Source organism: Cyprinodon variegatus, unplaced genomic scaffold, assembly GCF_000732505.1.
Source record: "Cyprinodon variegatus isolate N-32 unplaced genomic scaffold, C_variegatus-1.0 Scaffold200, whole genome shotgun sequence".
NCBI lineage: Eukaryota > Metazoa > Chordata > Actinopteri > Cyprinodontiformes > Cyprinodontidae > Cyprinodon > Cyprinodon variegatus.
In genome coordinates this window covers 739,813-755,237 of record NW_015150653.1, presented here as the reverse complement: position 1 = coordinate 755,237, position 15,425 = coordinate 739,813, and the positions used below count along the sequence as shown (strand labels likewise).

Genomic DNA, 15,425 nt, shown 5'->3' with positions numbered 1-15,425 from the left:
ACGATTTTAGGCACCTCTGGAAAAGACCCACTGCTTTATTATCAATAAAATCCGACCCAAATCTAGCAATACTCTCTAATAGCTATATTAAGCACTTTGGATATACTAACAATATTTATATGATGGATAAAAAGACTTAATGAAGTTAATGGAATAAGGAATTAAAAATAAAATATGTAGGGATTCAGAGTGATTACTATTTTTTCAGAGGAAAAAAGCAAAGTAAAATATTTGGTATATTGGTATAAAGGCTGTTAATGTGTTCAGAAGGTTGATGATGGCAGGTTTTCTTAAGCAGGAGAAAATAAATACATTGCTTGGCTTAAAAATATCAATCAGGCCCAAAAAAAACTATTCAAAACAGAAACATTTTATACTCGTGTTTTGGAAAATCTAATTCCCAAATGAGATTAGGTATAGTGATTACAAATATTTCATATCTGAATGTATTTTGTCAAATAAATCTATTCATTTCAGAACTACAAAGTTTATATAAGACTGTAAGAGAAAAAGCTTTTTAGGCAATGAAATGTAATCGTTAAATGATTCAAAGTTTAAATTCAGGTTGAAAGCTGTAGCTGTTCTTCCTGCAGTGAAACCCCCAAGGGTGTAAAAGAAAATGATGCAGGGTTTGGAAAATGAAATCATCTGCACCCTAGTGGTAAGAGAGAGTTAAAGAGCCGAAAGCAGAAGAATGTCGTCATTTTGGAGAATTTCCATGAAGCAACAGAGAGGAAAACAGCTGCTTCTGCTTTCGCTGGAACAGAGATGCAGAACAACACGGGTTCGATGTGAAACTCAGAACATTTTAACAAATCTCCTGCTTCCGTTCATATTTCTGTTTGAAACACAATCAACACTCAGCTTTAGATAAGATGAACTTTGGTTAATAAAGATTTAACAACAGATAACAACAAAGAGGAAGAAAGCAACTGCACTAACTATGGGTTTTAACTCTCATGTAACATTACCTGAACGGACTTTTATTGTTCTATCAAACATCTCCACATCTTAGATTCTTGTGAAAAGTGTTGCTCTACAGCTCCTGCAGATATAAGAAGGATAGCGGCCTATATTTCTGTCCTTAAACAAACCTTTGAAAACATTTGGGCTTGGTGTAGAATATTAAACCTTTTTGGTGATTTTCTATAAACATTATTTATCAATTATCACAGACAAATCATTAACCCTAGTTATTTTAAAGATTACATTAATTGACACATATAATTACATGACACCATTAACACTGAAAACTTCAGTTTGTCTTTTAAGGGCTACAAAATGTTTGTATGTTGTCATAAAAATGATATGTTGTAATAATTGTATTAAGTTGTCTTTATTTATTTTCTTTTTATGTTTGTATTTTAAAGTTCTGTCTTTGACATTAAAAAATGTCTGATAACTGTTTAGTGTTTCCTGATTCGTGGCTGCATTTCCTCATTTTAACTTTGCATTTGATTAGTCATTCTAGTAGTCCTATAGTTATGCTTATTACAGCTCATTCGTCTTTGGTCTGCTTGTTGATTTTGCCTCTCATGTTTCATTCTTAGAAGAATTTGCATCAGATTGTGTACATTTCTCCAATTTAAAAGGTTTGAATGAAATTTGACATATTAAAAAACACACTAACCGTCACAAGCTCAAATAAAACTTTTATTTGATAGTTTGCATGTGTATAGACAACTGGAGATAGGCAGCAGCACCCCTCGCAACCCCAGAAGGGATAATAAAATGGATGGATGGATGGATGTGTATTAAGGTTTTTTTTTACATGTCGCGCAGCTCAGTTGCGGTTCTAGAGCATATTTTCTAGTGGGTCCAGGGTGTGGTCATGCTGTTATGGGAGCACATAATAGCATGAATTATTGTTATGGGAGCACATAACAGCATGAAATAAAACACAGGGCAATAGGTTTCCTTTTTAATATATTAGACGAGTCGGGTTGCACTGAATGAAGTGAAATTTCCTTGCCATCTGGTTTAATAAAAGTTGTATGTTGTTCCAATTGAAAATTTATATTTTTGGCTTGAAAATATACATTTTACTAAATTTTAAAATCCCTAACAATGGGGGAAAAGGAACCAAAAATATTTAGTTGCTAAACAAATATGTACCTAAAGTTAAAAAAAAAGCTATTACTTGAAATATTATGTCAATATAAATTCATAATTCAGGAATATTACATCTGATTTACTTTAAATAACAGTTACCAGTTTTAATCAAAACAGAATTAGAACCCAAGTAAAACTGAGAAACTAGAAGGGCACCATAATGTCTAAGCCGAGGTTAAAAATGAACGATAGAAAAATATTTCATTTTAAGTCCCATTTATTTTTTTTTTCCTTTGGTTAAAACTCAAAAACATGAATCTGCATGTCGCAGTTTGTCCTCTTCAATATGGCGACCGCTTTGACGTATGACACCAACATGGCGCATTTGAGGGAGGTTGGAGGCGGGGTCAACAACCTGTTGGATTACGGAAAGTTTCGTAACGTCACGTTACTCGTCACGTACCTACGTCATTACGTCTGAATTATAGGGCAGAGGAGCAGCCGGTTCGGAGCCACAGCAGAGATCCAGCGGTTGACGGACACAGAAGTAACGGAGGATAAGCAGAAAGAGATAAACATCGGACCAGACGCCGCTTTTTCTGGACTTAAGTTGGACGCAGGGACGAAGAAGAACAGAACCTACGGAGTCCGAACCCGTTAAAGAAGCAGTAAAATTTGCGGTCAGCGCAGCTTTATCCTCTTGTTTCTAATCTAAACAAGCTGCGAAGTGAGAGGACAGCCATGATTCCCCCCCTGTGCCTCGTGTTGATGCTCGCCGCCTCCGTTCTCTCCGAGTCGGTGAGTCTGTCCACAACCAGCCGAACACACCTTGAATGTTTTAAATGATTAAACTGGGACTTTGCTTATTTTTAGCCTGTTTGTGATAAATATTTAGGCTTCAAGGTTTGGGAGTCGGACTCCCACAGCCTGCTTTTATTATTCCAAACGGGGCCCAGTTTAAGGAGGGGGGGAGGTCTCTACATCCTTAAACTGATTATTTTTACCGCAGTTAAACTCCTTTTTTATCCAAACTGACTTCAAGCCAGCGAAATCTGGACATTTTCAAATCGTTGCCAGAAAAACTCTGAGTAACGTGATGCCAAAAGGCAACTTTTCCCTCCTTCTCCAAACATTTGGGAAGAGTTAAACAGGGACTTCCTGTCTCCCAGCTCCTAAAGGTTGACTTAATCCCGAAAGAATTTGTGTGCTGCGGGTTTGGAAGCGCCACACTCTCTTTCTGTGCTTTCTGAAGCAGGAAAACCCAGCCAGTTTGGGGTTTTCCACCATTCTGAGCAGAACTGCACCAACAGGCTGAGAGTTTATGCTTTAAACTGTGGCTGCTGTTAAAAAAAACACTTTCCCTGCAGAACCTCTAAACATTTTCCTCTGATTTTATTCTCTGTCAGTCAGAATCAGGCAGCTTGTTTCCATTTAATCAGATTTTTAGTTCTACCCAGGTGGTCAGTGTCCACTCTCTAAGCTGTGGTTTCTATAAAGAGGTAATTTTTAGAAGATAATCCAGTAAAACCTCCTGTTGAGGCGGTTTAAACAGACCCAGATTCTCCATCTGTCATGATTTGGGCCTGATTTATGGAAGCACACAGAAAGGACCCAGCTGTTGGGATGGGTCAGACATCTACCTGTCTGGACTTGATTTATCACCTGGGTGTTGAAATCCTGGGAATGCCCTGTTGGACTGCAGCAGATGTCTTTACAGAGCCAGATGTTGATGCAGGTACCACCAGAACCATCTGAGAGTGAAAACCAGGCACCTGGAGGCACTGAGAGCCCGTTTGTCCCCCTTTATCAGCATATAGACTTAGATTTGGACAGATGTATTTAGTGTTTTTATATAGACGTGTGTAAACAAAAAGACTTTTGTTTTAAAACAGCTCTCTTGACAATTTCATTAATAAACATTGTGATATTAAGTCACTATATCTAGATATGGAATGCGCATCATTTATGTTTGCTTGGCAGCAGTGATGTCAGACGGATCTGGATGGGATCTTAGCATCCAAATGGGATTTTTATCCTGGTGGAAGAGGATCTGATGCTGGAGCATTAGGGGCCTGTTTCCTGGGCTTCACCCCATCAGATGTTGTTGAGCTGCTTCTACTGCCTCCTTCAGCTCCTGAAGCGCTCGCTTCTCCTTGCTCAGGGGAAGAAGACATCCGCCTTGTTGGCAGCCGGTGGATGGTGTGATTGGTTCGGTTCTGTTTGTTTGTTTCCCATCAGTCTCAGCAGGTCTGAGTTCACGTTGCCAACATGTTGATGTTTACACTGAGGGGTAATTCTGGGTGGCGGGTGTTGGTGTGGCGATGTGGGCCACCCACAGCCGGCTCCTCCTCCCACTGGGCCCGGTTGCTGTGCAAAGATGGAGGGAAAGGGCACTAATGGCAGGTTGAGCAGCATGCCGGGCGTGTTTCTCTCTCAGTCTCTAATCATTGGAAAGCCGGCAGGAATTTCTAAGATGGTGACTCATGTGAGCGTTTTTACAGTCCGTGATGTTCCCTCCCCTCCTCCCCTCCTTTCCTTCTCCATGCTGGAATGTGACCTTTGGTGATCTTGATCGGCCCTCGGGGGGATTTTACACACTTGGGCGATCTCAATAGGGCCCCGGGGTCTTTTCATGGGCTGTGATCCTTTCTGGATACACCTACAGCTTTCCCACCCAAACATTCCCCTCATCCTATTTTTCCTGCTCCTTAAAGGAGCTCCAGGTTCTGGCCTCCTCGGCCCGTCGCTCCATCATTTCTTCCTTTTTATCGTTGCTCTTTGAAAAGCCCCCCCCCCCTCTTGCCCCGGCGCCCTTTCATCACCCGCTGAGGTCATGGCTGGTATGTGGGTTCGGCGTTCCTGGCTAATCGATAACAATGTTCCCTCACCTGACAAAAGGAACGTGCTCTGAATGCTAAGAGCCGAAGGAATGATGAGAATGTGTTTGAGGATTAAGTTGGATTTCTAATCCGCTGGAAGCCAACAGGAAGTGTTGGAAAACCGGGATCCGACGGCGGTTTGCTTCGGTCAGAGATCAGCAGCAGCCCGACGGATCCTGCAGTCGGCCTCCATGTTTTCTTCTCTTGTGAGGCTGCAAGTCGCTGCAGGTCTTTCCCTGGAAGGATGAAATGGGGAGGGGTCGGGGAGCAAAATTATCCCTCTTTTTTAGTGCAGTAAATCAAAAGGCTATTGTCACTAATGAAAAGGAAACTTCCGGCGGCTTATTGAGGCGTAACCGACCAGTTTGGTCTTAAATTGGTTTTAATTGGCACCATTAATGGCAGCGCCTGTGGCAGCTAATCAGTGTAAAAAAATCCTCTTTAGTTAGAGTTAATCCAAACCAACCTGAGCCTGTTGAGTCCATTTGTTGGATCTTGTAGGAATGTGGCTGGTTTGGCACTCAGCCCCCCCCACCCCACCCCTCTGGATCATTTGCAAGAGAATGAGGTGGGTCTTTTTTTTTTTTAAGGGAAGTTTTTTCTTTTTTGTCTCCTTTGCATGACGGGGCGCTCTGAAAGCCGGCGTGCTGAAAGGACGCTGGGAAGGAGGGGAGCGTGATAAATAGTGGCGCTGGGATGTAATAATGGTTCCTGCTTTGCTGTCCGCTGGTCTATAAAATCCCTTTGGGCCGAGGAATGTTGGCACAGAGAGAGGAGCTTTTTGTCCTTCCTGGCTGAGCTGGCCGGCCGCCGAACCCGATCTCCCTCCACCCCTTCCAACCGCTGCATACTCTGGCTGCGCTGACGGGAACTATATGAATGCATTTGGGGAAGAAGGCCTTCTAGAACTGTTATTGGACCATATAAATGAATCCAATAGAACCACTGACCAGAACCAGGGCCTCAGAGCTGCAGCAAATCAGCAGATTTCTGATCGACTGTTTGACACCAGATGATTGGCTGAAATATTCGTGCATTTCTTCTGTTTATCGGCGGTGGTTCTGGTTTTTGCCGTTCTTAGCCCAGACGTTAAAAGCAGCCATTTTATTCTGAGCAACGGTTCTCAGCTATGATTAGATCCAGTTTGCTCGGTCTAATCCAGGACTCAGTCTATTGTTCCAGGCCCAAAGCCCGGTTATTTGCAGTTCCGCTGAAGTGGTCGGCTATACGTTATTCTGTGGTGCTGATCCGGACAGACCTTCCTTTTCCTCTCTGTTTGCCCTTAGCCCTGTTTGTTTACTCCACTCCGGTTCTGTTTATTGTTTGCCAAGGATCATGTGGTAACAGACCGTAATCTGGGTTCTGTTGGTCTTTGCGGACGTTGTGTAACAGAACCGGTTGCTGCCGAGTTCTGTGGAATTTTCCTTAGTAAATGAGACCCAATCAAATTAGTCTGTGTCTCAGTGAAAGTCCTCACACATTCCTCCCAGATGGGGCGGGGGTGCAGAACAGACCCTCTTTGATGTTTTGCTTCATTTTCAGGTCTTTGGAACTTTTGTGTCCAACTCTCACAGAACTCTGGCGATGAGGTCGGGTTCTGGGCCTCTGCCGAACAGCTGAACTCCAGGCTGTAATTTTCCAGAGCTCCCGGTTGTTTAGGTCCGGACTCTGAGACTGTTTTCCTGCTGGACTGACGTGGGTTCTCCGACAGTCGGTTTGCTTTGGCTCCTTCAGAGACGAGACAGGAATGTGGTGGCTGACTGAGCAGCCAAGACCTCGACTACCGGGCCGACCCACATCCAGCCACATTCCTTACTCGGTTCTAATCCACAAACTGAGCCAGAGTCAGCATAAAGTAGTTCTGGACCCACATTGCCTCCAGGCCTGATGGTCCCAGTACTCGTTCCTGGTTCTGATCTGGCAGAAGAACATTTAGCATCCCAGAAGGAATTAAATCTACTTATTTCCAGTGTGTCTGGACCTTGGTTCTGGTCCTATTGATCTTCTTTGTCCAATGCATATTTAACAGGAAGTTGAAATCTGAAAGTGTGAGAGAAGTTCTGAGTAATTGTAATAATAGTGAGTGAGTCTAACCAGGCTGATCCTCAGCTTTTTACTGGAAATCAAAGGCTCTTATTGTGGCGGCGCCTTCACTCTGATGAACGAGTCTGGAGGAAAATTCAATCGTTAAGCTCGTTTCCTCTCAGGATTCATATCCTGGAGTCTCTGGAGACTTTTGTTTGACACTGAATGGTTTTGTTTCAGACAGATGTCTTCTGCCTTCCTGCCTTTTTTTTCCTTTACATTTCCTGACCTTTAACGCCGCAGCCGCATCTTTCATCCTCTGAGCTCCTCAGCCGGATCGTCTCTGATCCAAAGCAGCCTGGAGCAGAGGTGTCAGATCTGAGGGATGGAGGCAGCAGGAAGAGGCCGAGCCCCGCTGCAGGCAGTCGGCTTATTTGTCCATCAGTCACGTCTTCAAGAATAACTGGATGTCGTTCTGTCCACCAATAAAAGCAGCTTGGGTTAGATCAGAAGCTCCCACAGGAGGCTGCTCATTAGGCTCATTAAATCAGAACCAGCTGGCCGCTTTTTAGTCCGACTCCTTGGACCGGGAAGTCTGGGAGAAAACTGCAGCTTCAGAAATAACAGCAGCCATGTTTATTTCTGATCAGACTGAGCAGCAGGTCACCGATTAGAGCTGACAGTCCTTCAGCCGACACAGAGAGACGCCTAAAAATAAAGATGGGGCGCCGGATCAGGACCACAGGGTGGTTTCTGCTTTCTCTGACTGAGCGTTAACCCCAGAGCTGCTGGGCTAAAGATAGACTGGATGTCAGGTCAGGGAACCGGTCCAGGTATCCTGGACGTTGTCAGAGGAAGGTGTTGTTGGTTCATCTAAAAACCTGATCCTCCTGTATGGCCGACCTTTGAGGCGGAAAGGGTCCAGATCAGCCGGGTTCTTAGGGTCTGACTGGACACCAGATTCTGGTCTGGTTCTGATCAGGGTCCGACTGGACACCAGATTCTGGTCTGGCACATGGGGCCGTTTATGTCTGGTTTCCAGGATGTTTGGACCGCAGCAGCGCCGCTCTTTGTTTCTGCTCCGGAGCTCTAACACATTTGGTTCCAATCAGCCCGCTGGGATCCGCCGCCGTGGCGTTACCGGGGCAACAGTCGCGTTTGGGCAGCCATCCATGAGCCCACATCCAGCATCGCTCCTTAGACTCGACCCGAAGCCCAGGAGATGGCTGCAGGTCGGGTGGAGTTGGGTTTGACCGAACCGTTGCAGTCGTTGATGTTTAGGAAAGGCAGGATCTGACTCGGAGGTTCTGCAGACCCGTCTTCAAACGGGTCCATTCAGGTTTCCTTTGTTGGATTTTGGGTTCTGCTTCTTGTCAGACAGAAGATTCTCAAGGATTTTAAATGGACCCAATCAGAACCAGGACATTCTGTTTGGGTCCTCTTGGGTTTTGTCAGCATGTGTCTGGACCTCAAGGGGCCTATTATGGACCTGGTCCATTAGAACCAGCACCCATTGGTGAGGTCTGATCCGTCGATCCAATCCTTATGTAACGGATCCAGTTTTCCCGCCTGAGTGAAGCGTTTCTGTTGGCCTGGAACATGTTTCATAACACAGTGGGGGTCAAAGGTCGGGAGCTGTGAGGGTAAACATTAACATGGAGACATTTTGAGCCAGTTTAACCTCTACTGGGCCAGATCTGTAAACATAGAACCAGTACGCTGTAGAATTGTGTTCCAAATCCGCTGGCGGTTCATTAATAGACCCAGCCGGTTCCACCAGAGCCAACAACGTTAAGGTCATTTTTTTTAAAAATAATATAAAAAGATATGTTCTACTCCTGTGGCGCTCAGAACAGAAAAAGTTGTTTTGATTCTTTTCTTAGTTCTGTGGTTCTGGTTTATATATAATATTTACTCAGAAATGCAGAAATGGCTCCAGTCGGCGCCGCCTGAGGCGTTTTATTATTACTGATCTGTTTCTGGGGCCTGAAAACCTTCCGGAAGCCACAGAGAAGAGAAGCAGACCTGAGGCCTCGGCACAGAACCAAAGCTGAATCATTCTGCGTTTAGTGGGGCAGGATTCCTGTGACATGACTCAGCAGACGTGTAGCGGCCTGCAGAACCACGAGTCACAGTGGTTACAGTCATTAGGAGAGCGGCTGAGGGGTTCAGGCGGGTCCAATCAGGATCCGTCTGACGTATCAGGAGTTGAATCTGGAAAGAAAAGAGCTCACAGCATCAGAACTGAAACCAGATTTATCCTGGTTTGGTTTCTGTCCGGGTTCAGATCCGCTGATGATTAAACGTCCGAATCAGTTTGGCTGAATTCTGCCTCTCAGATTAGCTGTGTATGAGTGGGGGGGTAATTAATCTGATGTTGGGGGTTAATCCCATTTGCTGATGGGATTAGAGGAGGTCGATGTCTCTCTGTTCTGTGGGGCTTTGGTTCAGTTCTTTTGGACTCTGTGCCGACGAGTTGTGGCGGGTTCTTCTTCTCTGAACCGTCCGTTATGTCCCAGCAGGTGAGGGAGACGGAGACGTGGATGCCCATCAGGACCACACAGACTGTCGCCATGACGACAGGTGACCTGGAGGCATCGGGGGACGCTTCCAACGGCTCCGACGTTGGCTTCTCTGACGACGAAGACGATGATGAATACGATGAATACGATGCATCCGGGTCGGGAGGAGGAGGTGGGTTCTGGTTCTGAAGCCGACAGCTCCTATTTAAACCTGTTCAGTTCGAATGTAAAACCTTGTTTGTTTTTTTTCTCTCCAGAACCCGAGCTCACAGAAAGAGAGTCCAGACCTTCAGTTGAGGTAAGAACCCTTCAGCTGGTTCTGATTCTGGGATGTTCTGATCCAGTTAAGAGATGAGTTCTCACAGCATTGTTTCCTCCGCAGCCTGACATCAACGATAACCGGATCCCCGACCTGCATCTCCCGGTGCGGCCCACCGTCAACGAGATCGAGCTCGTCAAGGACAAGAACGAGATCCGTCTGCTGGGGAACGAGCAGGGACCCAAGGACGAGAACCAGTCCAACGTCCTGATGTCCCAGGCCACGGAGCACAGCATCTTCAACAAGACGGAGGTTCTGGCAGGTTAGTAACCGGGTTTAAAAAGCCCAAACTCGCAGCGTTTGTTAAAAACCACCTGATGTGCTTCAGTTCTGACTCCCGACTCCTCGTGTTCCTCCAGCTGTGATCGCCGCCTGCGCCGTCCTCCTGATGCTCGCCGTGCTCCTCATCCTCTTCCTCATCTACCGCATGAAGAAGAAGGACGAAGGCAGCTACGACCTGGGGAAGAAGCCCATCTACAAGAAGGCCCCCACCACGGAGATCTACGCGTAGACTCCGCCCCCTCCTCCATCCTCCCTGACCTCTCACACACACAAACACACACACCTCAGCTCTGTACAAACCCATCAGGGCCTCATCTCCATCACCTCACCTCCCTTCAACAGAGTGACATTGGATGAGTCCGGAGCCCCCGACGACTCAACCTATTGACTGGCTCCTCCTCCTCCTCACACCTGTATGAAAATAACTGACCAATCAGAGGAGGGGAATCCTGGAGCGGCGGGATTGGACCGGTTCCGCTGCGGCGTGCCGTGTTTTTTTGTTTTATTCGGATCTGTCCTCGAGTTGAAAGGAAAAAAACAACAGAACGGACTCTTCCTGCTTTACTCCCGTTAAACACTAACATGTTATTTATTCACTCGTCTTCCTCGTCTCATTTTTCACAACGGAAAAATCAGACGGCTTTTATTTCGCCTGTAGGCAGTAGGTTTTCTGTTCTAGATCACAATCATGTTTTTTTGTTTCCTTTTTGTTGTTTTATTTCGATGCGTCGGGATCCCAGGAGGCAGGCTTCCGACTCCGACCCAGAAGTTCTGCCTCCGGTCCGACGGGAAGCCAGCGCGGAATGTGGCTCCGCTGCTGGGAAGGAGGGGAAACGATCACCGCCGTGCCTCCAGTTTGGCAGAATTTTTATTTTTTATTTTTAGAGAAAATTGTCGACTGAGATGGAAAATGAATTCCCTTCTTGTTCTTGGAAGTTCACTGAATCCCACCCCTCCCTTTACTGTTGCTCTCTGATCCAGATGAGCCGGCCCGGCCCTAAAATTACTGCACTAGTTCTACTGGTACACCAAGTGACCCGACCCCTTAACCCCCGGTACGATTGGCAGAACTTTCTGGAAAACCCTTCCGTCTGGTTTTGGTTCTGTTGTTTTTTTTCACAGTGGGTCGGACGGTTCCCTTCATAAGCTACACCGACTGTTTCTCTGATGGACCTGAGGATCCACGAGAAAACATGAAGCCGACTAAAAGAAAAACGAAACAAAAAAAAAAAGGTCGGAAGCTCATTTCTCAGCCAGAGACAGCCGGACCTAAACGGGTCCGATCAGACCCGGACGAGTCCGACGTGTAAATAGTCCTTCATTTAAGAGCAAATCGTATCTAAAGGTTGGTACTTTGGCCGCATCCTGGCAGCACAAATGTCTACCAAATATTTAAAAAGCCAAATAGTTTGTGTTTCCCGCGGCGACGTTCACGTGATTGACTGTAAATGTAAAGTTTTGATACTAACGGGCCTCCTGGTCGTCCTCCATCAGATCAACACCTTCCCTTTTTGTATTAATTTAACTGTCAGATGATTTTATTGCCTTCAGGTACGGGTGTCTGGCCCTTTTAAGCTGTTGTACATGTGATTTTAAAGTTTTATATACACTAGTTGGATTTTCAGAGACCTAGTTTTGAAACGTTTTAATTTTTTAAGAAGTTCTTTTATCTTTAGACTTTTTGTTGCTTTCATATTTATGTTTTTTGCTGTTTTTATGTGTAGAAGAAGTGATCATTATTCAGGGGATGTTGTGCTATGAGCCACGTTGGCGCCGGCGGACCTGGGCCTGACCGTTTATTTTTCTTTCTTTTGTTACTGAAATAAAACGCAGCAGACGTTGATGGAAAGTTCTGGTTCCTCGATGTCAGTTCAAGGTTGTTCTTCTTTTTGCTTCCCTAGAAATATTAATAATAAGTCCTGATAGACATCAGGAAGAGGAGGAGCTCCGAGATTGGGAGCTTGTTGAGGAAAAATCAAAAGCGGGTCATCCCCAGGTCCGGTGGGTCAACGTGGAGAGAATGTTCTGCTGCTTAATGTCAAACACCAGTGGGGCGAAGAAGCCAATGAATCATTGGTTTCTACATGCAGATTCTGATTTATTATTGGAAATAAAGCTATTTTTATGCACAGTAACAGTTTAAACGCGTCTCTGTTTTCTAATTTCTCTAATAACTAAAATATGAAACAGTTGAGAGGAACATAGACTCCAAACTGGCCTTTTGGTAACAAACCTGTAAGATAAAATCTATACTAGAACTAAAAAAGCTTCCTTAAAGATTTTTTTTTTTTTTTTTTTAATGGCTGCCGAGTTATCAGGATGAGCAGCTGAATAAATGGTTTAAACCCAACGCCAGAGCAGGAAGTCATCAGAAACTCATTTTTGACTTCAGTGCAGTTAATAAAACATTACATAAACATTAAAAGATAAAAGATTTAATATCGTCCACAGGAGATTTGTTTTAAAGAACCTCCATATATTTCAGATTTTAGGTTTTGAAATTAACGGAATACATTTGCAAAAACAACACAGGTTGCTGGAAATTTTTGAAAACTTTTGCAAAACATTTTTCCCTAAAAAAGATTAAAATGTATAAATCGACTTATTTTGAAAGTTAAATAAAACTGTTCACTTAGTTTGGTCTTATTTTTAGCCAAGGTGCTGAAGAGGCATTGTAGAACGTCTAAAGGGCCACAAGATGCAGCCCCAGAGGTCAGACTGTTTAGTCTGAATATTTCCCTAAAGGAAAGGATCTCAAAATCTTCCTCAGCAAATTCAGATCAACATCAGAGCGTGAAGCCTGGAGTTCCAAGGCAAACTCTAAAGGCTTCAGCTGGCAGGTCAAAGGTCATGATCCTGGACGTCGCGTCTGGGATGGATGAGACCAGAATGGAGATGTTGGATCATAACAAACAGCCATGTTTGGAGGAATCCAACACCAGGTTCTACAGAAAATATAAAACTTTATTTTCAGGACTGGACATTGATAGGTCTATAAACGAAAACATAAATGAGGAGAGAAGCCAGAGTTTCGGTATGTACTCAGGTGGATCAGGATGAAAGCGCTCCTCCACCTGAACAAACAACTTTTCCCGCTCCGCCTGTGTTTGTGTGTCTCTGCGCCTGGATATGAAAGCACGGTTGGGTGTGAGCGAAAATGATGCATTGGCGTGTTGGGGTTGGACCCTTCCCAGAAACGCTGCATTCATCCAGGTTCCGCCTGCGGTGGCCTTTTTCCCGGCAGGCAGCAACACGTCTACAGGTTCTGTTTGAGCGTCAACAACAACAAGAAACAGAAATCACAGAGGAAGATTTGTTCAGTTGGCCCAGCCTGGTTCCGCTCCAATGAAACCTTTAGAAATCCGGGCGGTTCTGCTTTCTTCCAGCTGCAGAACGACTTCATTTTTTTCTATTTGCTCTTATTTTACATAATTTAGTATCAGTGATGTCATGAAACCTAATTTGTCGCTTTATGAGTAAACTGAATTAAACTGAAACTTATACTTTAACATGAGATTCGTTTCTTTAATAGACACAGCCATTTAAAGAGAAAGGCTTGTTCTGACTGGTTTGTCTGTGTTGCTCCATTGATGACTACATTTTGTTCTTTTACCGTCAAAAACTTGCCCCTGTGGCTATTAGGAAATGTTAACCTGTGTTAGCTGTTCTCCAGACCTGCACGTCATGATTCATACAAAAACTGACATCAGAGTATAAAGACAAATTAGAGGAAGAACATTTAGAAAATATATTTTTATTATAATTAACCTGTTTTGTCTTTTTTTTCAATAACTGGTCTATCTGGTTGGTAAAAGCATAATTTGGTGTTGTTGTTTTTTAACGCTACTTTACTAACAGCTCGATTAAAAAATATCAAACTTTTCTTTGTTGTTTGCTTTTATAAGTAGCGCTCCCTGTGGTCATTAGAGGCAATGCAAGAATGATGACAGTTCTGCTTTCATCCAGTTCTGCATGGGTACCCGGACTAGAACAAAAGGGGGTCCAAGTGAACTCTATTCATTTTTTTTATTAAAATGCCATAAATAAATAAAAAAAAATCAGAAGAATTGTGATTGAAAATGATCGATGAAATGATTGATTATGACTCAGACCAAACCCAGGTTTCTGCTCGGCCATGTCCTGCCACACCGTGACCGCTGATCTCTATGTCCACCCTAACACCTAAACCCCTCAATCACTATTTAGTATAAGGGACTTTATAGTGATCTCAGTTAACTGACCATTCAGACAGATGATCACTATTTTTCGCTCCCCGTCACGTAACTACGCCTACCCGCACGGTGCCTGCACCATCTTTGTTATTAGTTGCAGATGTGGGCTTTCTCAGTGTGGAGCCCAAACTCTTGGGGAAAGTTGATCCAAACCTCCTGTTTGAAACCCAGCTCAGTTTGTAACTCAGTTGATCCTTCCAGGGAGAGAAGGTCAGAAAAATCCAGTTTGCAGGATGACTTCCTGCTGAGAGGCAAAAGACAAACAATGTTAAAACTCAGGTTGACAAGAACTCAGTTTTATTCAGCAAAACTCTGCTTGGCTAGAGTACCCAAAACTGGCAAACACTCTGGCGTCGAGGTAGTGGCAGTCAGCAGCTTAAGAGCACTCGAAGTAACCATCAGCAGGTGTGTGAGGAGGCGGACCAGAACCAGGCGCCTCCTGGTGGAGGAAGGGAGACAACCACAGAAACACAAACAGACAGACAGGAGTCCTGACACTTTTCAAGATGCATTGTGGGAAATTTTGAGTCCACTACTTTTTCATCCACTAGCCATTCGGACGCTCATCTAAAATGGCGAAACCACTTTATAGTGCCCTATACAGTGGTTAGAGCGGACATTCGGACACAGCCTATTTATTCACTGGATAGCCGATAGGCCGAAAAAATTGAAATCCCTTGCTGCCATCTTGGTACTCGCTACTCTCACGGAGTGGCTCCATAAAAATGCCATGCACAAGTTACAGTGTTTGCCGTGAACGCGCAAGTTAGTAAGTACGGCTATAGAGGGCAGTGGATAGACAGCTAGTGCCCTTTTACTGGCTGGACCAAACATCACTATGCTTTATGTGGACGAACAACTGCAGCACACCGGTGATATAGAGCCTGATCTACAGGTACTCGCTATGTGGGGGAGGGGTGAAAGAAACATTGCAAAGACATACTTCCTGACTCTGATTGTCAGGAGATTGGATGTTGTAGATCGGCCTGTTTTTCAGTGTAGTCCTGTTTCTCTGACTGTGACTGGCTGGATGTGCAGTCCTCATCCTCTGACATGGGAGCTGGCTCAGAGCTCGTCTGCCTGGCTGTGTGTTTCCTGGACGGGGCCGCCTGTT

The 15,425-nt window shown here is 44.6% G+C and overlaps 1 protein-coding gene across 2 annotated transcripts; it reads left to right on the top strand.

Annotated features, from left to right (window-relative positions):
* Nucleotides 1–2,553: 2,553 nt before the first annotated feature.
* On the top strand, nt 2,554–10,609 carry LOC107087951 (syndecan-4-like). 2 transcript variants are annotated; one of them, XM_015379821.1, is made up of 5 exons: nt 2,554–2,850; nt 9,479–9,650; nt 9,736–9,776; nt 9,861–10,059; nt 10,157–10,308. In XM_015379821.1, exons 1-5 carry the CDS (start codon nt 2,794–2,796, stop codon nt 10,306–10,308), a joined length of 621 nt encoding a protein of 206 aa, XP_015235307.1. In that variant the 5' UTR covers nt 2,554–2,793. The 2 variants fall into 2 exon arrangements, with proteins under 2 accessions (XP_015235307.1, XP_015235306.1); XM_015379820.1 differs by having other exon boundaries at nt 2,555–2,850; nt 9,476–9,650; nt 10,157–10,609.
* The last annotated feature ends 4,816 nt before the right edge of the window (nt 10,610–15,425 follow it).